We start from the raw sequence: 20,943 nt of genomic DNA, 5'->3' as shown, positions 1-20,943 counted from the left end.
CCGCTGCCTGAGGCGCCAATAAGTCCTATCACCCGCTGCCTGAGGCGCCAATAAGTCCTATCGCCCGCTGCCTGAGGCGCCAATAAGTCCTATCACCCGCTGCCTGAGGCGCCAATAAGTCCTATCGCCCGCTGCCCGAAGTATACAGGAAATACTCAATTACTTACGTCGCGGCATTTGGTTCCTTAAATGTAATATTGACTTCAATCTGATGTCTAATTTAAGGATTTCTTTTGTTTTTTTGTCACACAGTTTTCAACTTGGCGGCCGGGAGGAGGAGAGGGACGGATGGCCAAATTGTCTTTCTCGTTTTCTTAATTGAATCGAAGCGCGGTGTTTACGACGCGCGAACCAGTGGCGGGAAAGTGGTATGACGCAGCGGTAGTAAGGGTGCTTCTCCTTGTGTAGTGGGCTGTATAATAAGCACTGTCGACAGTAGGCTGTTAAGGACATTGTTGTGTGCCTCTTCATTCCTCCCCTCATTCCTACCTTCTTGGTCTTCCCAGGTTTTCCTCTCGCCAGGTATTGATTGATCACACCTAATATTACCTTCACCTCTCGGGCATGCCAGTTGTGTTGTTGTTGTGGTGTTGCTGCCTGTGTTGGGGTGGTGTTGCTGCCTGTGTTGTTGGGGTGGTGTTGCTGCCTGTGTTGTTGCTGCCTGTGTTGTTGTTGTGGTGTTGTTGTGGTGTTGCTGCCTGTGTTGTTGTTGTGGTGTTGCTGCCTGTGTTGTTGTTGTGGTGTTGCTGCCTGTGTTGTTGTTGTGGTGTTGCTGCCTGTGTTGTTGGGGTGGTGTTGCTGCCTGTGTTGTTGCTGTGTTGTTGTTGTGGTGTTGCTGCCTGTGTTGTTGTTGTGGTGTTGCTGCCTGTGTTGTTGTTGTGGTGTTGCTGCCTGTGTTGTTGGGGTGGTGTTGCTGCCTGTGTTGTTGTTGTGGTGTTGCTGCCTGTGTTGTTGTTGTGGTGTTGCTGCCTGTGTTGTTGTTGTGGTGTTGCTGCCTGTGTTGTTGTTGTGGTGTTGCTGCCTGTGTTGTTGTGGTGTTGCTGCCTGTGTTGTTGTTGTGGTGTTGCTGCCTGTGTTGTTGTTGTGGTGTTGCTGCCTGTGTTGTTGTTGTGGTGTTGCTGCCTGTGTTGTTGGGGTGGTGTTGCTGCCTGTGTTGTTGTTGTGGTGTTGCTGCCTGTGTTGTTGTTGTGGTGTTGCTGCCTGTGTTGTTGTTGTGGTGTTGCTGCCTGTGTTGTTGTTGTGGTGTTGCTACCTGTGTTGTTGTTGTGGTGTTGCTGCCTGTGTTGTTGTTGTGGTGTTGCTGCCTGTGATGTTGCTGTGTTGCTGCCTGTGTTGTTGGGGTGGTGTTGCTGCCTGTGTTGTTGGGGTGGTGTTGCTGCCTGTGTTGTTGTTGTGGTGTTGCTGCCTGTGTTGTTGTGGTGGTGTTGCTGCCTGTGTTGTTGTTGTGGTGTTGCTGCCTGTGTTGTTGTGGTGTTGCTGCCTGTGTTGTGGTGTTGCTGCCTGTGTTGTTGTGGTGTTGCTGCCTGTGTTGTGGTGGTGTTGCTGCCTGTGTTGTTGTTGTGGTGATGCTGCCTGTGGTGTTGTGGTGTTGCTGCCTGTGTTGTTGTGGTGTTGCTGCCTGTGTTGTTGTTGTGGTGTTGCTGCCTGTGTTGTTGTGGTGTTGCTGCCTGTGTTGTTGTTGTGGTGATGCTGCCTGTGGTGTTGCTGCCTGTGTTGTTGTGGTGTTCCTGCCTGTGTTGTTGTTGTGGTGTTGCTGCCTGTGTTGTTGTGGTGGTGTTGTTGTGGTGTTGCTGCCTGTGTTGTTGTTGTGGTGTTGCTGCTTGTGTTGTTGTTGTGGTGTTGCTGCCTGTGTTGTGGTGTTGCTGCTTGTGTTGTTGTTGTGGTGTTGCTGCCTGTGTTGTGGTGTTGCTGCTTGTGTTGTTGTTGTGGTGTTGCTGCCTGTGTTGTTGTTGTGGTGTTGCTGCCTGTGTTGTTGTTGTGGTGTTGCTGCCTGTGTTGTTGTTGTGGTGTTGCTGCCTGTGTTGTTGTTGTTGTGGTGTTGCTGCCTGTGTTGTTGTTGTGGTGTTGCTGCCTGTGTTGTTGTTGTGGTGTTGCTGCCTGTGTTGTTGTTGTGATGTTGCTGCCTGTGTTGTTGCTGTGTTGCTGCCTGTGTTGTTGTTGTGGTGTTGCTGCCTGTGTTGTTGTTGTGGTGTTGCTGCCTGTGTTGTTGTTGTGGTGTTGCTACCTGTGTTGTTGTTGTGGTGTTGTTGCCTGTGTTGTTGTTGTGGTGTTGCTGCCTGTGTTGTTGTTGTTGTGGTGTTGCTGCCTGTGTTGTTGTTGTGGTGTTGCTGCCTGTGTTGTTGTTGTGGTGTTGCTGCCTGTGTTGTTGTTGTGGTGTTGCTGCCTGTGTTGTTGTTGCCTGTGTTGTTGTGGTGGTGTTGCTGCCTGTGTTGTTGTTGTAGTGTTGCTGCCTGTGTTGTTGTTGTGGTGTTGCTGCCTGTGTTGTTGTTGTGGTGTTGCTGCCTGTGTTGTTGTTGTGGTGTTGCTGCCTGTGTTGTTGTTGTGGTGTTGCTGCCTGTGTTGTTGTTGTGGTGTTGCTGCCTGTGTTGTTGTTGTTGTGGTGTTGCTGCCTGTGTTGTTGTTGTGGTGTTGCTGCCTGTGTTGTTGTTGCCTGTGTTGTTGTGGTGGTGTTGCTGCCTGTGTTGTTGTTGTAGTGTTGCTGCCTGTGTTGTTGTTGTGGTGTTGCTGCCTGTGTTGTTGTTGTGGTGTTGCTGCCTGTGTTGTTGTTGTGGTGTTGCTGCCTGTGTTGTTGTTGTGGTGTTGCTGCCTGTGTTGTTGTTGTGGTGTTGCTGCCTGTGTTGTTGTTGTGGTGTTGCTGCCTGTGTTGTTGTTGTTGTGGTGTTGCTGCCTGTGTTGTTGTTGTTGTGGTGTTGCTGCCTGTGTTGTTGTTGTAGTGTTGCTGCCTGTGTTGTTGTTGTGGTGTTGCTGCCTGTGTTGTTGTTGTGGTGTTGCTGCCTGTGGTGTTGTTGTGGTGATGCTGCCTGTGGTGTTGTTGTGGTGATGCTGCCTGTGGTGTTGTTGTGGTGTTGCTGCCTGTGTTGTTGTTGTGGTGTTGCTGCCTGTGTTGTTGTTGTGGTGATGCTGCCTGTGTTGTTGTTGTGGTGTTGCTGCCTGTGTTGTTGTTGTGGTGTTGCTGCCTGTGTTGTTGTTGTGGTGTTGCTGCCTGTGTTGTTGTTGTGGTGTTGCTGCCTGTGTTGTTGTTGTGGTGTTGCTGCCTGTGTTGTTGTTGTGGTGTTGCTGCCTGTGTTGTTGTTGTGGTGTTGCTGCCTGTGTTGTTGTTGTGGTGTTGCTGCCTGTGTTGTTGTTGTGGTGTTGCTGCCTGTGTTGTTGTTGTGGTGTTGCTGCCTGTGTTGTTGTTGTGGTGTTGCTGCCTGTGTTGTTGTTGTGGTGTTGCTGCCTGTGTTGTTGTTGTGGTGTTGCTGCTTGTGGTGTTGCTGCTTGTGTTGTGGTGTTGCTGCCTGTGTTGTTGTGTTGTTGTTGTGGTGTTGCTGCCTGTGTTGTTGTGGTGTTGCTGCCTGTGTTGTTGTTGTGGTGTTGCTGCCTGTGTTGTTGTTGTGGTGTTGCTGCTTGTGTTGTTGTTGTGGTGTTGCTGCCTGTGTTGTTGTTGTGGTGTTGCTGCTTGTGTTGTGGTGTTGCTGCCTGTGTTGTGGTGTTGCTGCCTGTGTTGTTGTGTTGTTGTTGTGGTGTTGCTGCCTGTGTTGTTGTGTTGTTGTTGTGGTGTTGCTGCCTGTGTTGTTGTGTTGTTGTTGTGGTGTTGCTGCCTGTGTTGTTGTGTTGTTGTTGTGGTGTTGCTGCCTGTGTTGTTGTGTTGTTGTTGTGGTGTTACTGCCTGTGTTGTGGTGGTGTTGCTGGCTGTGCTGCTGCTGTGGCTCGGTGCTGCTGCCTGTTCTGTTGACTATGCAACACTTAGAAGGGATACGTGGACAACGAACATGGTCATGGGTGAGGGAATGATGCCGTAACCACGTGAACCATAGGAGACGGAACTCTGACCCTGCACGAAGCTATTTCGGTGTACCGACTAGTCTAAGTTTATGGGTTTATTTGTCAAAAGTTAAGGAAGGTTCCATCACATAACCCGCCTCTGGAGTTTAAACAAACTGTGATGGTTTGTATTTGTTCGTTATGCGAGTGTTAATTTGTTGATTTGTTTTGTTTATTGCTAAGTAAATGGCATTTCCACGATCGTCAGACTGTGTAGCGAATTGGGTTTGAGTGGCGATATTTCTAGCTTTATTTTATATTATAAAGCTAGAAATATTTTATTTCTCGCGACCTCACGCTTTGTGCTCTGCTAACACGAGGTTTTTATGGTGTTTTATTTTTTAGTTTGGTTTAGTGATTATGTATTCTTCTCTCTCAAGTGTAGACCGGGTCTGGGAAGACCCATTGCTCTGGGAAGACCCATTGCTCTGGGAAGACCCATTGCTCTGGGAAGACCCATTGCTCTGGGAAGACCCATTGCTCAGGGAAGACCCATTGCTCAGGGAAGACCCATTGCTCAGGGAAGACCCATTGCTCTGGGAAGACCCATTGCTCAAGGAAGACCCATTGCTCAAGGAAGACCCATTGCTCTGGGAAGACCCATTGCTCTGGGAAGACCCATTGCTCTGGGAAGACCCATTGCTCAGGGAAGACCCATTGCTCAGGGAAGACCCATTGCTCTGGGAAGACCCATTGCTCTGGGAAGACCCAATGCTCAGGGAAGACCCATTGCTCAGGGAAGACCCATTGCTCAGGGAAGACCCATTGCTCAGGGAAGACCCATTGCTCAGGGAAGACCCATTGCTCTGGGAAGACCCATTGCTCTGGGAAGACCCATTGCTCTGGGAAGACCCATTGCTCAGGGAAGACCCATTGCTCTGGGAAGACCCATTGCTCAGGGAAGACCCATTGTTCAGGGAAGACCCATTGCTCTGGGAAGACCCATTGCTCTGGGAAGACCCATTGCTCAGGGAAGACCCATTGCTCAGGAAGACCCATTGCTCTGGGAAGACCCATTGCTCTGGGAAGACCCATTGCTCTGGGAAGACCCATTGCTCAGGGAAGACCCATTGCTCTGGGAAGACCCATTGCTCTGGGAAGACCCATTGCTCTGGGAAGACCCATTGCTCTGGGAAGACCCATTGCTCAGGGAAGACCCATTGCTCAGGGAAGACCCATTGCTCTGGGAAGACCCATTGCTCAGGATAGATCCATTGCTCAGGATAGATCCATTGCTCAGGGAAGACCCATTGCTCAGGGAAGACCCATTGTTCAGGGAAGACCCATTGCTCAGGGAAGACCCATTGCTCTGGGAAGACCCATTGCTCTGGGAAGACCCATTGCTCAGGGAAGACCCATTGCTCAGGGAAGACCCATTGCTCTGGGAAGACCCATTGCTCTGGGAAGACCCATTGCTCAAGGAAGACCCATTGCTCAAGGAAGACCCATTGCTCTGGGAAGACCCATTGCTCTGGGAAGACCCATTGCTCTGGGAAGACCCATTGCTCTGGGAAGACCCATTGCTCAGGGAAGACCCATTGCTCTGGGAAGACCCATTGCTCTGGGAAGACCCATTGCTCTGGGAAGACCCATTGCTCTGGGAAGACCCATTGCTCAGGGAAGACCCATTGCTCAGGGAAGACCCATTGCTCTGGGAAGACCCATTGCTCAGGATAGATCCATTGCTCAGGGAAGACCCATTGCTCAGGGAAGACCCATTGTTCAGGGAAGACCCATTGCTCAGGGAAGACCCATTGCTCTGGGAAGACCCATTGCTCTGGGAAGACCCATTGCTCAGGGAAGACCCATTGCTCAGGGAAGACCCATTGCTCTGGGAAGACCCATTGCTCAGGATAGATCCATTGCTCAGGGAAGACCCATTGCTCAGGGAAGACCCATTGCTCTGGGAAGACCCATTGCTCTGGGAAGACCCATTGCTCAGGGAAGACCCATTGCTCAGGGAAGACCCATTGCTCAGGGAAGACCCATTGCTCTGGGAAGACCCATTGCTCAGGGAAGACCCATTGCTCTGGGAAGACCCATTGCTCAGGATAGATCCATTGCTCAGGGAAGACCCATTGCTCTGGGAAGACCCATTGCTCTGGGAAGACCCATTGCTCAGGGAAGACCCATTGCTCAGGGAAGACCCATTGCTCTGGGAAGACCCATTGCTCAGGATAGATCCATTGCTCAGGGAAGACCCATTGCTCTGGGAAGACCCATTGCTCTGGGAAGACCCATTGCTCAGGGAAGACCCATTGCTCTGGGAAGACCCATTGCTCAAGGAAGACCCATTGCTCTGGGAAGACCCATTGCTCAGGGAAGACCCATTGCACAGGGAAGACCCATTGCTCAAGGAAGACCCATTGCTCAGGGAAGACCCATTGCTCAGGGAAGACCCATTGCTCAGGGAAGACCCATTGCTCAGGGAAGACCCATTGCTCAGGGAAGACCCATTGCTCAGGGAAGACCCATTGCTCAGGGAAGACCCATTGCTCAGGGAAGACCCATTGCTCTGGGAAGACCCATTGCTCTGGGAAGACCCATTGCTCTGGGAAGACCCATTGCTCAGATAAGACCCATTGCTCAGATAAGACCCATTGCTCAGGGAAGACCCATTGCTCAGGGAAGACCCATTGCTCAAGGAAGACCCATTGCTCTGGGAAGACCCATTGCTCAGGGAAGACCCATTGCTCAGGGAAGACCCATTGCTCAGGGAAGACCCGTTGCTCAGGGAAGACCCATTGCTCAGGGAAGACCCATTGCTCAGGGAAGACCCATTGCTCAGGGAAGACCCATTGCTCAGGGAAGACCCATTGCTCAGGATAGATCCATTGCTCAGGGAAGACCCATTGCTCAGGATAGATCCATTGCTCAGGGAAGACCCATTGCTCAGGGAAGACCCATTGCTCAAGGAAGACCCATTGCTCAAGGAAGACCCATTGCTCTGGGAAGACCCATTGCTCAGGGAAGACCCATTGCTCAGGGTTTTTCGAGGGGTCATTCAGGATGCGGGAGTCTGGAGAAGTCTTGGCTATGGATGCGTCATCACATTGGCTGGAGGGCGATTCTTCTGGCTCTGTTAGAGGCGGGGGGGGGGGGGGGGAAGGGAGGAAAGGTTATGTATCTGATAGTCACTTGGGTTGATGACCTCCAGGAGACGGGGGTCGTCTTTTCGATCTAGAATGTAAAGGTATTAAATAGTGTCAAGCTCCTGAGAGGTAGCAAAGTCTGTCGTTCATCATTCTGAGAGACCTTGTGAAGCTGGTCTGGTCCTACTCTGTCTTGTTGTTGTTTAAGACTCGCTACCTGGAACAACACGTTCCAAGTAGCACGGGCTATGGTAGCCCGTAGTGCCTTTACCTTACTCTGTCGTTGAAGAGGATGTTCGCAGAGAAGCGCATTGCCTTGGTTTGGACTCTGATCTTCAGTTTGTTAGTACTTGGGGTGTGATTTAGCGGGCATATGGGTATTCTAGTACTTGTCTAATGATCATTTTGTAGAGGTGGAGTTGCTTGACCTGGGTTGGAGCTTGTCTGAGTTGGTAGTCTTGCCAGGGAGGGAACTATCAGGAGAATCTATTCATCACGTGTTCATTTTCGTGCTTTACACACACACACACACACACACACACACACACACACACACACACACACACACACACACACACACACACACACGCACGCGCGCGCGCGCGCGCGCGGGCACACACACACATTAATGCACAATATAGTTGTGCATTAATTGGCTGTTGATTGACGGTGTTGACTATCAACAGCCAATTAATGCACAACTTCTATATATTCTTCATATTCTACCCACTTCAAGACTCCGCTCCAATATAGAAGCATCAAGAAATATGGGCCAATAGGCCCTCTGCAATTACTTCCATTCTTACCTTCAATACCCATTGTTTCGTGTTCTGGCTTGTGTTGAAAGTTTGTTTTCACTTCATCCAAAACTATTGTAACATATCACCTCACCCAAATGCAGGTATAAAAAATCGAACATGTTTAAGCTTTATTCAGTTATAAGTTGTGTGTGTGTGTAAACTAAAGTCTTTGAAAATGTAATAAGTTTTACGAAACGCGCTCAAGTGTCGCGTCAGACTAGAAATAAAAGTGAATTTTGGAGAATTGATTTTCAACCATCAACAGTGAAAAGAAACATAAGAAAGATCGAGAAAATTCGTGTTAGAATTATTAATCTTTTTCGGTCATATTTAATAATATGTGTCTACAGGAAAGACTTCTACCAAAATATACTAATATATATATATATATATATATATATATATATATATATATATATATATATATATATATATATATATATATATATATGTCGTACCTAGTAGCCAGAACGCACTTCTCGGCCTACTATGCAAGGCCCGACTTGCCTAATAAGCCAGGTTTTCATGAATTAATGTTTTTTCGACTACCTAACCTACCTAACCTAACATTTTCGGCTACCTAACCTAACCTATAAAGATAGGTAAGGTTAGGTTAGGTAGGGTTGGTTAGGTTCGGTCATATATCTATATTAATTTTAACTCCAATAAAAAAAAATTGACCTTATACATAATGAAATGGGTAGCTTTATCATTTCATAAGAAAAAAATAGAGAAAATATATTAATTCATGAAATCTTGGCTTATTAGGCAAATCGGGCCTTGCATAGTAGGCCGAGAAGTTCATTCTGGCTACTAGGTACGACATATATATATATATATATATATATATATATCTTTTCTGACTATAATCCACTTATCGTTAAAAAAAAAAACTAAATTTGTTGCTGCAGTTCATATCCTGTCGAATTAACGATTGGGATGGGGGAGATGACGTCACTTCCGGCCTGCAGGAGTAGACAGGGGCTCTTTGAAGTCCCCTTCCACCCTCCTTTCGCTATCCATCCCCTACCTACCCACCGAGCCCCCCCCCCCTCCCCTACATATCCCCTACCCCTAGTAACCACGCCCCATCGCCCTCCCAGCAAAGTCAATTTTCCATGGAAATACTTTGATATTGAAACTGAGTTAAAGAACTTGCAAAGAGTGTCTATTACGGGTGATCAAACACAGGGTAGGGAGCAGCCCAGCGGGGAAGGTGGTGGTGGTTGGTTGTGGTGGTGAGTAGTGGTACTTGCCTATCACAACCTAACTATCAGTGTCTACGGGGGGAGTGAAATCTAGCTCTGAGGGCCCCGCATACTAATCTTATTGCGCCTGTTGAAATTCTTTGTCGAATCTCTGTAAATTTGTGGAAGCCGGCTCTTAGTTATTTCTTTCGGGGCATTCCTCTTGTTGACCGGCCGTACTGAGTACAAGTATTTCCTTATATTCCTTATATTTGTCCATCATATCTATTCACCTTAGTATCTTGTATGTCGTGATCAAATCCTCTCGTTTCTTATATCCTTTACGGTTGTGAGAGCCTGTCCTCATGGCTTAAGTCAGTTAGCTCTAGCACCAGTCTTGCTACAGACCCCTGTACTTTCTAAATTTCGATTTTATGCATCATAAGACGCAGATTAGATGCCGAGGCTGCATATTCCAGCATTGGTCTAAGAAATGACTCGTTACCTCTAAGTTATCCTGATTTACGTTACTAAACGATGCTCTTATATTTACGAGCGTCACATATGTTGCTGATGTTACCCTCTCCGTGTGCGCCACCCGCGTTATGTTACTATATACACTCCCAGTCTCCCTCTTTCTGATCCCTGTAGTTATCGTCCCATTATGGTATCGATACCAACTGGACTCCCTATCCCCCCCTTTCTCATCTTCATTACCTTATGTTTATTGGGATTGAATTCCAGTAACCATTCGCTCGCTCACTCCTGGAGTTTGTCAAGCTGCTCCTGTAACTTCCTGCAGTCTTCCTCTATGTTTTATATTCCTCATCAGCTTTGCATCATCTGCGAGCACTGATACGTACGAGGTCACTTCTACAGGTAGGTCGTATAAATAAATTACGAATAGCAGTGGCGCGAGGAGCGAGCCTTGTGGCAGCTCACTTGTTGCAGTCCTCCAGCATCCACCCGCTTCTCTGGCGGTGACTTTGCTTTCTGCCCTTTGTCCTTTGTCCTCTCCAGATGCTCCACCATTCTCAACTTTGTTACTTTCTCAAACACTTTACTCTGAATACCTGTCAATGACACTGGTCTGTAATTTAGTGCCTTCTGTCTCTCTCCCCTTTTGTGAATATTGGGTCTACATTTGCCCTTTCCCAAAATACTCTTGAGATTTCCTCTCAGGAATATTTCATTATAAATTTGAGGTTGTGGAGCGATAAATTACTTCTGAAGCCCGCTTCACCATCCATGGTGAGATTGTCTGCTCCCACTGATTGTGTCATGTCTAGTTCCCCCCTTTTTTGGCCTCTTCAGTGACTACAATGTCATCCATTGTTTCTTCCAGACTTTCATATCATATCCTTGGTTTCCATGCTGTTTTATTATGAAGATCTGATTCTTTTTTATAAGTTCCTCACATACCTCCACGTCATTTTCTGTGAGAATTCTTCCTTGTCTCTTTATCCTGATTACATGATCTCTCACCGTTTTTTCTCCTTATATGACTAAAGAGAACTTTGGTTGGTCATTAGCGTGTGGCTGCCGTGCCATTATACCGTTTTGATAATGGAGGTTACATAGTAATCTCCACCTATCAGACCTTTCCTATCAGTGATTATTGGTAAGTGAGAACTAGCTCTGTATGCCCTCCACTAACTAGCCTTTGTACTGTTTGCGTTATAATTGAACTATTATGACGTTTGTCTTCTTTTCGAATTTGTCCTTAAATTTATGCACGAGGGTGGTGGTTTCCACCACTTCTTTCATTGTATTCCACTTGCTGACCACCCGTACTGGGCACGAGTATTTCCGTACCCAGTACGGGTGGTCAACTTCCTTATACCAATACTCTCTCGCCTCGTTCTCTCCCCCACACTCTCCCAGTAATTGTATTTTCCAAAGAGCTGTGTCATACTTGGGCTTAGCCTCCTCCAAGTACTTTGTCCCCAGAACACGACTCGCCAATCGATTTCCATTCATTTCCTCAATTACCGCTGGGCAAGGGGGAGGGAAGGAACTGTGCTCAGAATGTTCCAAATGGAGTCGGATTGAAATCTAGGAATCCTGGCTGAGGAAGACGTTTTCATGCTCCGCGTAATACTGCATGAAAAGGTTTTAATTGTGTGAATGTTTCTTGCATTTACTGTCTTGCAATATATATATATATATATATATATATATATATATATATATATATATATATATATATATATATATATATATTTATATATATAAAACATTTATGTCATTTGGATATGACTTTTTCATTATAAATTTATAAAACTGTTGTCATGGAACATTTCACAAGCATAAAACAATTAAAATTTTCGAGTGGAACAAACAACAGTTTGTGAAAAATTAGTCGACAATAAAAAAAAGTTTCATATTACAGTACGTACGTACGCACGCACACCCGCACACCCACACACGCACACACGCACACCCGCACACCCACACACACACACACACACACACACACACACACACACACACACACACACACACACACACACACACACACACACACACACACACACAGAACTAAGAGGCATGAGTTATGAGGAAAGGCTGCGGGAAATGCACCTCACGACACTGGAAGACAGAAGAGTAAGGGGGGACATGATCACAACCTACAAAATCCTCAGGGGAATCGACCGGGTAAACAAGGATGAACTATTCAACACTGGTGGGACGCGAACAAGGGGACACAGGTGGAAGCTGAGTACCCAAATGAGCCACAGAGACGTTAGAAAGAACTTTTTCAGTGTCAGAGTAGTTAGTAAATGGAATGCATTAGGAAGTGATGTGGTGGAGGCTGACTCCATACACAGTTTCAAATGTAGATATGATAGAGCCCAATAGGCTCAGGAATCTGTACACCAGTTGATTGACGGTTGAGAGGCGGGACCAAAGAGCCAGAGCTCAACCCCCGCAAGCACAATTAGGTGAGTACAATTAGGTGAGTACACACACACAACCTCACTCGCTCACAAAAATATATCCCCCTGCCCCCCCCTACACACTCGCTTCTACCCCCCCCCCTTCCCTTACACATATAAACTAGAAGTGTTTTTCAGTGTATATAATAAATTGCCTGAGAGAAGGGGGAGAGGAAGGTAGAGGGGGGGGGGAGGACGAAGTGAGGGGACCAAGGGAAGGGGGACGAAGGTGGAATGGAGAGATGGGGGTGAAGAGTGTGGAAGAGAGAGGGGAAAAAGTGTGGAAGAGAGAGGGGAAAAAGAATGGAAAGACAGAATAAGAGACCCGTGTCCAACTGGGTACCCCATATATATATTTATAAGTTTAAATGTCTGTCTAATTTAAGGTTGGATACCTGGGTTTTAGCCTCAACCAACTTTGCAGGGTGAATGGTTTGAGGTGCGGGACCGACATAGGCTGGTTGGTGATGGCTGCAGTGCCACACATTAACAAATACGGGCTTATAACCCAATTCCCTGAAAAAACATACCGGCCTCTAACCCAACTGCCACGTATGATTCTCGTGACGGCTTATATGAAATCGCAGATGTTTTCTCTGTAGTGTTGAAGCTGCTCTGCTTTTCACTTTCGCATTTGCACGATTTGCTCGAAAACGGTGAACTGAATACATTCGGGTTACAGCGATGAAGGTAATGATTAGGGGGAGATGGTTACAGGTATGAAGATAGTCTTTACAGTGATGATAGTATATACTGAGGATGTAAGATGAGGGGAGAGGGTGGGGGGGACACGAAGAAGATGAGGGGAAATGGAGGGGAATGAAATGGAGAAAGAGGAGGGTGAGGAAATGAAGGATAAAATGATAGGAAGAGCGAGAGAAGAAAGGAAGGATTGAAGTTGGGGTAGAGAGAGGGGGGGTAAATGGGCGCGTAATGGGGAGGGGGAAGCAGAAGGGGAGGGGGAAGAGGGAGATGGAGGAGGGGGAGGAAGATACACAGACCCGGGCACCACCGGGTACTCTAGTAATATAGTCACACGGCGTGCACGTACACCCCCCCCCCTCTCCACTCACCCATGCTGGAGCGGGGGTGGGGGGATACCCGGCGATGCCCGGGTCGGCCTGGTACCCCATACATGTCACTGTGTGTGTCGTGTATTTTTCTGTCATTCTGTTTCTTTTTGTCAACCATTCTCCCTCTCTATCCCCCCCTCCATCCTCACTCCTCCCCCCACCCATTTTATACCTCTACGTATCCTCCCCCTCCTCTCACTCTTTTCTGTTCTGCCCCCCCCCCCCCCAATCATTCCTCCTCCTCCCCCACTCTTTTTCCTCTTTCCTCTCCTACTCCCCCTATTCACCCCTCTCTACCTGTTCTTCGCCCCCCCCCCATTCTTCCACCCCTCTCCCCTTATGTATCCCCTCTCCCGCCGTTCTTCTCCTTTCCTCAACACCCCATCCTTGCCTCCATCCACTTGGCTCGTCGGTACAGCGACGGCCTCGCTTCCTGGAGATTAGCGTTCGATTCCCAATTGCCCAAGTGGTTGGGCACTGTTTCTTCATTCTGTTTAATATCCCAGAACCTTGGCCTCAAATCCCTTCCAAATGCTATATAGTGTGGCGTTGGATCATAGGGTGTGTACCGTAAGGCAGTCCTCTAGTGCCGCGGCACTCTAGCTCTAGCACCCCTCTTGGGTCTTACACCCCCCCCCCTAGGTGCCACTGTCCACCCTGGCGGGACACCTCAGTCGCCCCACGGGGTCTGAGTCCCCTGAACCTGGCCTCGTCCCCCCCGGTGGCAAGGTAAGCCGACCGCTCCCATGTCTTCCGGTAAAGTGCCCGGAGACACGAAGACTAGGGTGCTCCACTCGACCGGCTTGCCCGACACGCAGGTAACACTGTTTCCTGCGTCAACAGTGTCAACAGTCAACAACAACCACGTAACGGCTCTCCTGTCACACAAACGAGGAACGAAATGGCATATGATTTAATTGGTTTCCCCCGATACTATGTTATCTCAGTGGCGCTTCTTAATCCTTTTGATGAGAGGCGACGATTCTCAAAAGCTCCTTCCCCATTCGCCCCCCCCCCCCCTCCCTCATCTCCCTCCCGTCATCCCTCCCGTTATCTCCCTCCCACTAGAGACCTCCCAGCCGTCTCCAGTGGGCCTTGTATAACCCCCATTGTGCGCGTCTCACAGTGGAGGTGATCTGGGCCCCTAAAGGTCTTGTTGATGCAGCTGTTTAGGGCAGACAGTATACATATGTATGATTGATGAAGTCATGTGTTTGAGGATTGATGTGTAACACATTGATGAGGAGTCAGTGTGTTTGTGCATCATGAATTCAGAAAATAATAAGAGATTTTACTTTCGCAAGACATTATTTTTTTCTATGCAATTCTGATAGTTTTGCAATTATTCATCGCTTATGAAACAAGGAAAAAAATGTTTGATTTCAGTAACACTGTATCTAGCGTATGATAAAGCGGTTAAGGTGACTGCTGTAGCCTGTAAAAGTGGTGTTTTGTAATGTGTCTTGTATAACGGGTCGTCTGCTCTTGTGTAACGGGTCGTCTGATCTTGTGTAACGGGTCGTCTGATCTTGTGTAACGGGTCGTCTGATCTTGTATAACGGGTCGTCTGATCTTGTGTAACGGGTCGTCTGATCTTGTATAACGGGTCGTCTGCTCTTGTGTAACGGGTCGTCTGCTCTTGTGTAACGGGTCGTCTGATCTTGTGTAACGGGTCGTCTGATCTTGTGTAACGGGTCGTCTGATCTTGTGTAACGGGTCGTCTGCTCTTGTGTAACGGGTCGTCTGATCTTGTGTAACGGGTCGTCTGCTCTTGTATAACGGGTCGTCTGATCTTGTGTAACGGGTCGTCTGATCTTGTGTAACGGGTCGTCTGATCTTGTGTAACGGGTCGTCTGCTCTTGTATAACGGGTCGTCTGCTCTTGTATAACGGGTCGTCTGCTCTTGTATAACGGGTCGTCTGCTCTTGTATAACGGGTCGTCTGCTCACGTATAACGGGTCGTCTGATAGAGCAGTAGTTTACAGGCGTTCACTGGTGTGTGAACACTGGGTGAGGATGGCGGCTGTCACCGTGGGAGTGGGCAACCCACCACCAGTCCGCCCACCATCCCTCCTGTCACCTAATCCGTCGTATTTTTGTCCGTACTATTGTGTGCCTTTCACACGCTATTGGGACAGAGATATTACACAGCCATACTCGTGCACCTGTGATAATATTTATCATGGTTTATCATGTCCCATTGTTAAGGGCAGGAAGCAAGTTAGTATTGTCCAGATCACCCTAAACCTGCTACTGATCTTCCCCGAGAGGTAACCCCCGGGTTCCCGTTTATTCGCAGGTGAACAGAGGTATCGGTTGAAAGAAAATTTGCCGAAATGTCTCACCCGCCCGGAAATCGAACTTAGGTTATAGAACTTAGAATTCGAGTTCTTTGTCACTCGAACTCGGGTCCTGTCAGTCGGACTCGGGCCCTGTCAATCGAACTCGGTCCCTATCAATCGAACTCGGGCCCTGTCAATCGAACTCGGGCCCTGTCAATCGAACTCGGTCCCTGTCAATCGAACTCGGGCCCTGTCAATCTTACTCGGTTCCTGTCAATCTTACTCGGGCCCTGTCAATCGGACTCGGGCCCTGTCAATCGGACTCGGGCCCTGTCAATCGGACTCGGGCCCTGTCAATCGGACTCGGGCCCTGTCAATCTTACTCGGGCCCTGTCAATCGGACTCGGGCCCTGTCAATCTTACTCGGGCCCTGTCAATCGGACTCGGTTCCTGTCAATCTTACTCGGGCCCTGTCAATCGGACTCGGTTCCTGTCAATCTTACTCGGGCCCTGTCAATCGGACTCGGGCCCTGTCAATCTTACTCGGGCCCTGTCAATCGGACTCGGTTCCTGTCAATCTTACTCGGGCCCTGTCAATCGGACTCGGTTCCTGTCAATCTTACTCGGGCCCTGTCAATCGGACTCGGTTCCTGTCAATCTTACTCGGGCCCTGTCAATCGGACTCGGTTCCTGTCAATCTTACTCGGGCCCTGTCAATCGGACTCGGGCCCTGTCAATCGAAATCGGGTCCTGTCAGTCGACTCATTGCATTTCCTGAATGAATGATTCATCGTCTCCTGGACTTAAGACAGAGCTCACCTTCCCAGGTGACAGACGCGCACACATCCTTATCTAGCAATAAGACAAATGGACAAAGTTGAATGATTGAACTAGCAAACCGACACGAGGAACTATAACAAGTTTCTCCACCCTCCGGAAATGACTTGGGCGTCAATCCTGGGTGAACACGGAACTGTTCTTCCGTGTTCACCCAATAGTAATTGGGTATCTGGTTGTTATAACCGTTTGGCGGGTATTATTTCAGGGAAAAGCTTTCCGTAAGTAATCTCACTTAAGGCTCACTTAAGTAGGGTGAGGCTTACCGTAAGTAATGGAAAGGAAAAAAAGATGGGAGCCAGATAACAGCTCTCAGAAGGTGTCTACTTCTGTAGCGTCTTGTGCAAAAAATATAAATCCTGACTAAATTCCAGGGAAGGATATGTGCTGTAGTTATGTTTTCGTTTTATGAATTAGGCATTCGGTAAGGTTTGTGATTCTGGAGTAGGAATGGTGGTTCTCACTGGGTTGATTATCTTGTTGGCTAGGCTCCAGTGAGGCTCCGGTTGGTTCAGCGAGGCTCCGGCTGGTCCAGCAAGGCTCAGGCTGGTCCAGTGAGGCTCCGGCTGGTCCAGCGAGGCTCCGGCTGGTCCAGCGAGGCTCCGGCTGGTCCAGCGAGGCTCCGGCTGGTCCAGCGAGGCTCCGGCTGGTCCAGCGAGGCTCCGGCTGGTCCAGCGAGGCTCCGGCTGGTCCAGCGAGGCTCCGGCTGGTCCAGCGAGGCTCCGGCTGGTCCAGCGAGGCTCCGGCTGGTCCAGCGAGGCTCCGGCTGGTCCAGCGAGGCTCCGGCTGGTCCAGTGAGGCTCCGGCTGGTCCTGCAAGGCTCAGGCTGGTCCAGTGAGGCTCCGGCTGATCCAGCGAGGCTCCGGCTGGTCCAGCGAGGCTCCGGCTGGTCCAGCGAGGCTTCGGCTGGTCCAGCGAGGCTCCGGCTGGTCCAGCGAGGCTCCGGCTGGTCCAGCGAGGCTCCGGCTGGTCCAGTGAGGCTCCGGCTGGTACGACATTATAGGGGAAATATGCGTATGTTCTGATAACGTGTTTTTGTATACAAAAATATCGCTCGAATACCACAAACGTATGTTCACATTACACTCACTTCCTTTGTTAAGGTTCTTGGATGAGACGTTCTCTGGTTTAAGGTTCTTGGATGAGACGTTCTCTGGTTTAAGGTTCTTGGATGAGACGTTCTCTGGTTTAAAGTTCTTGGATGAAACGTCTCTGGTTTAAGGTATGAGGTTGAAACATTCGTTCTCATCATACATTTTTGGTGCAAAAGACATTGATTAAGCTTCTCAGATTGAAAATTGACTTGGAGTTGAGCTGTTAATGATCCATCTGGGTGGATGAACCTCGGCTCAGCTCGAGATGCACAGGCTGGAGGAACCATCAGCGAAGGAGGCGGCCATAGCCGGGGGCTCATTAGTATGGTAAGCGAGTCGCTAAGGACGTTGGTAAGCTGGCCATCTGAGCAGCTCTGCGCCAGGACCACTAATTGTGTACTTCTGTTTGGCCGGGAACGCTGTGTCTTGGCTTGATATTTAGTGGTGGTGTGCCAGTCTTGTTGTATTGTGTAGTGCATTAATTTGGAATTAAAATGTTCTCAGAGAGAGAAAAGATGTCATTCAGTATTTGATATCTTGAGATGGCTAAAATATTTTATACACCCGATAAGATGAGCTTGGTAACAAAGACATGTATCATTGTATTTTGAGCGTCGCAGTTTAGCGTGTTGTGGTTATTTTCATATTTCTCATTGGTTCTACGAAACGGGTGACCTGTTGTTTCTCATCTGTTGAGAACCAGTAACTTGAGTCTCGTGTCAGTGTGTCCTCTCCTGTCAGCGTTTACCTGGTCACAGCTGTCTGGACAGCTGTCTACTGCCGTCCTCTCCTGTCAAGAGTCTACCCGTTCACATCTGTCTACCTACTGCCGTATACAACCCGGCCTCCTGAAGTGATCGTACGTGTAGTAACTATTTAGGCCACAGTACCAACATGTAGTGATGGACCACCAGTCAACCACTTTTTGTACTCTTAATTTTATAAGCGTCTGGAAAAAATTAAGCTATAAACTAAACTTGAATATTCCTAGGTCTATTACAGCATATATATATATATATATATATATATATATATATATATATATATATATATATATATATATATATATATATATATATATATATATAATGTATTAGGCCTAAGACGGCATATATTAGGCCTGGGATGGCTAGGGAGAGATTGGGTTACGTAGTTTTATATTTATGTTGCCGTTAAAAAAGTTTTCAATTTGGCCAAATTCAGTAATACTAAAGTCAAGTTTCTGATGGTCCATCACTAGGTGTTGAGTACTTTTAATAAAATAGCTGCTCTATGTACTCTCAGTTTAGTGGGATGAGTTGGCAGAGTACAAGGATCATTCAACTCACTGTCTCAACATCAGCGTCCTGCTTAATGGAGTCTAGTAGTACCACCACCTCTCCCTCTCCTCTCCCTTCCCCCTCTCTCCCTTCCCCCTCTCTCCCTTCCCCCTCTCTCCCTTCCCCCTCTTTCCCTTCCCCCTCTCTCCCTTCCCCCTCTCTCCCTTCCCCCTCTCTCCCTTCCCCCTCTCTCCCTTCCCCCTCTCTCCCTTCCCTCTCTCTCCCTTCCCCCCTCTCTCCCTTCCCCCCTCTCTCCCTTCCCCCCTCTCTCCCTTCCCCCTCTCTCCCTTCCCCCTCTCTCCCTTCCCCCTCTCTCCCTTCCCCCTCTCTCCCTTCCCCCTCTCTCCCTTCCCCCTCTCTCCCTTCCCCCTCTCTCCCTTCCCCCTCTCTCCCTTTCTCCTCCCCCCTCGCCTCATTTCCTCCTCTTCCCCAGCTGCACACTGCTTTCATCTCATTTCCTCCATGTCCCTGTTACTCTCTTACGTGCTTCATGTACTTTCCTCTTCCACTGAAGATGATGGGGACTTCAGTGTTGTGTATCTTGTTTGGTGAGACGTGGCAGGAAACTGTGTTTAACTGTGTGTTTGATATAGCATCTTGTTTGTTGTTTACGTAAATACTCGGATGTTGAGCAGCTTCTTAGAGGCCTCATCTCCCAAGCCCCAAATATCCTGCCAACTTGTTCCCAGGGTCACTATCCATTCCATCCTGGGTCACCATCCATTCCATCCTGGGTCACCATCCATTCCATCCTGGGTCACCATCCTTCCCACCCTGGGTCACCATCCCATCCTTATGTTGGTATTCATCCTTCTCCGTTGCATTGCGTCTCTCCACCCCAATCCTATTTCTTTCTCCTCGTTCCCCTTTCTCCCTCCTCTAACCCCCATTTCTCTCCCCCACCAACCCCCATTTCTCTCCCCCACCAACCCCCATTTCTCTCCCCCACCAACCCCCATTTCTCTCCCCCCACCAACCCCCATTTCTCTCCCCCCACCAACCCCCATTTCTCTCCCCCCACCAACCCCCATTTCTCTCCCCCACCAACCCCCATTTCTCTCCCCCACCAACCCCCATTTCTCTCCCCTCACCAACCCCCATTTCTCTCTCCCAATTCCACCGCTCCCCTGACCCTCTGAACGCACAGTCGGACGCACCTGTTTCCACATGTTGAAGCTTCCTCCCCAGCGCCAGGCGGCGTCATCTCGCGTCCGCTAGTGCGTAAGATATCCGCTAATGCGGTTATTAATATTGGCGGCAGCGTAGCGGCGAGTGCCGGAAATGACGTCACAATGGCACCTAATTAGGAGGAAATAGGGAGCCTAGCAGGACTTATGGTGGGTCGGCTGCGTCTCTGTAGACTGATTGCTGCTGCTGCTGGTGTCTGCCTCGCTGGTTTGATGGCTTGGCCTGGCTTAACTTGGCTAGCGTTGGTTTGGCTTGGCCTGGCTTGGCCTGGCTTAACTTGGCTAGCGTTGGTTTGGCTTGGCCTGGCTTGGCCTGGCTTAACTTGGCTAGCGTTGGCTTGGCTTGGCCTGGCTTGGCCTGGCTTGGCTTGGCTTAACTTGGCTAGCGTTGGCTTGGCTTGGCCTGGCTTGGCTTGGCTTAACTTGGCTAGCGTTGGCTTGGCTTGGCCTGGCTTGGCCTGGCTTAACTTGGCTAGCGTTGGTTTGTCTTGACTTGACTTGGCCTGGTCTAGCTTGGTCTGGTTTGATTTGTGTTGAGCTGGCTTACCTTGGCTCATGTTGGCCTGGCTTGGCCTGGCCTGGCCTAGGTATAATTTGACCGGATATGTAGGCTGTTGGAACTATTGAACCATCGTGGATCATGTACGCATCTTCGTACAGCTACTCTCATCTCGTGCGTCCATAGCTCAGTATATGTGTAAATGTTCACTTGTGTGTGGTTGTACAGGTCTCTAGGGGGTTGAGCTGTAGCTCGCAGGGCCCGGCTCAGCACAGCTGCTGTAATACCTTCCTAGTTGCTTTTTCGGTTTATCTTATCAACTATTTACACTCATGTGTGGAGTCTGCCTCAAGCACTTCACTCCAGCTTCATCTGATATCGAGGGGAGGTCTTCCAATATGTATTTAAGTTGTTATCAACTTGTTATCTACTCCAAAGTGGGAAATTGTATTGGCAATGACCTATTAAAAGCTGCTATCTTTCGTCCGTTCAGTTGTAGTCTGTTACCCCTATTTTGTATAGTATGGTCATGTCTTCTCTGTTCGTTCTTCGATTGACGTGAGGATTAATCGGGATTAATATTAAATTAATATTAGGGTGCAATGAAAAAT

General features: G+C 48.7%; 3 protein-coding genes across 3 annotated transcripts; all 3 read right to left on the bottom strand.

The window, feature by feature from the left end:
* Positions 1-5,008: 5,008 nt before the first annotated feature.
* LOC123761949 (uro-adherence factor A-like) lies at positions 5,009-7,027 on the bottom strand. Its single transcript, XM_045748112.2, has one exon. The coding sequence runs from the start codon at positions 7,025-7,027 to the stop codon at positions 5,009-5,011; it is 2,019 nt and encodes a 672-aa protein (XP_045604068.2).
* Positions 7,028-14,511: 7,484 nt separating this feature from the next.
* On the bottom strand, positions 14,512-19,850 carry LOC138371052 (uncharacterized). The gene is made up of 4 exons (XM_069335699.1): positions 19,804-19,850; positions 17,324-17,445; positions 16,698-17,219; positions 14,512-15,077 (listed from the first exon to the last, which is right to left on the bottom strand). The coding sequence occupies exons 1-4, from the start codon at positions 19,848-19,850 to the stop codon at positions 14,512-14,514; spliced, it is 1,257 nt and encodes a 418-aa protein (XP_069191800.1).
* A 99-nt stretch (positions 19,851-19,949) lies between these two features.
* On the bottom strand, positions 19,950-20,390 carry LOC138371051 (caspase recruitment domain-containing protein 6-like). Its single transcript, XM_069335698.1, has one exon. The coding sequence runs from the start codon at positions 20,388-20,390 to the stop codon at positions 19,950-19,952; it is 441 nt and encodes a 146-aa protein (XP_069191799.1).
* Between the last annotated feature and the right edge of the window lie 553 nt (positions 20,391-20,943).

The sequence above is a fragment of the Procambarus clarkii genome, chromosome 34, assembly GCF_040958095.1.
Source record: "Procambarus clarkii isolate CNS0578487 chromosome 34, FALCON_Pclarkii_2.0, whole genome shotgun sequence".
Classification (NCBI taxonomy): Eukaryota; Metazoa; Arthropoda; class Malacostraca; order Decapoda; family Cambaridae; genus Procambarus; species Procambarus clarkii.
This window is presented reverse-complemented; position numbering and strand designations above follow the sequence as displayed.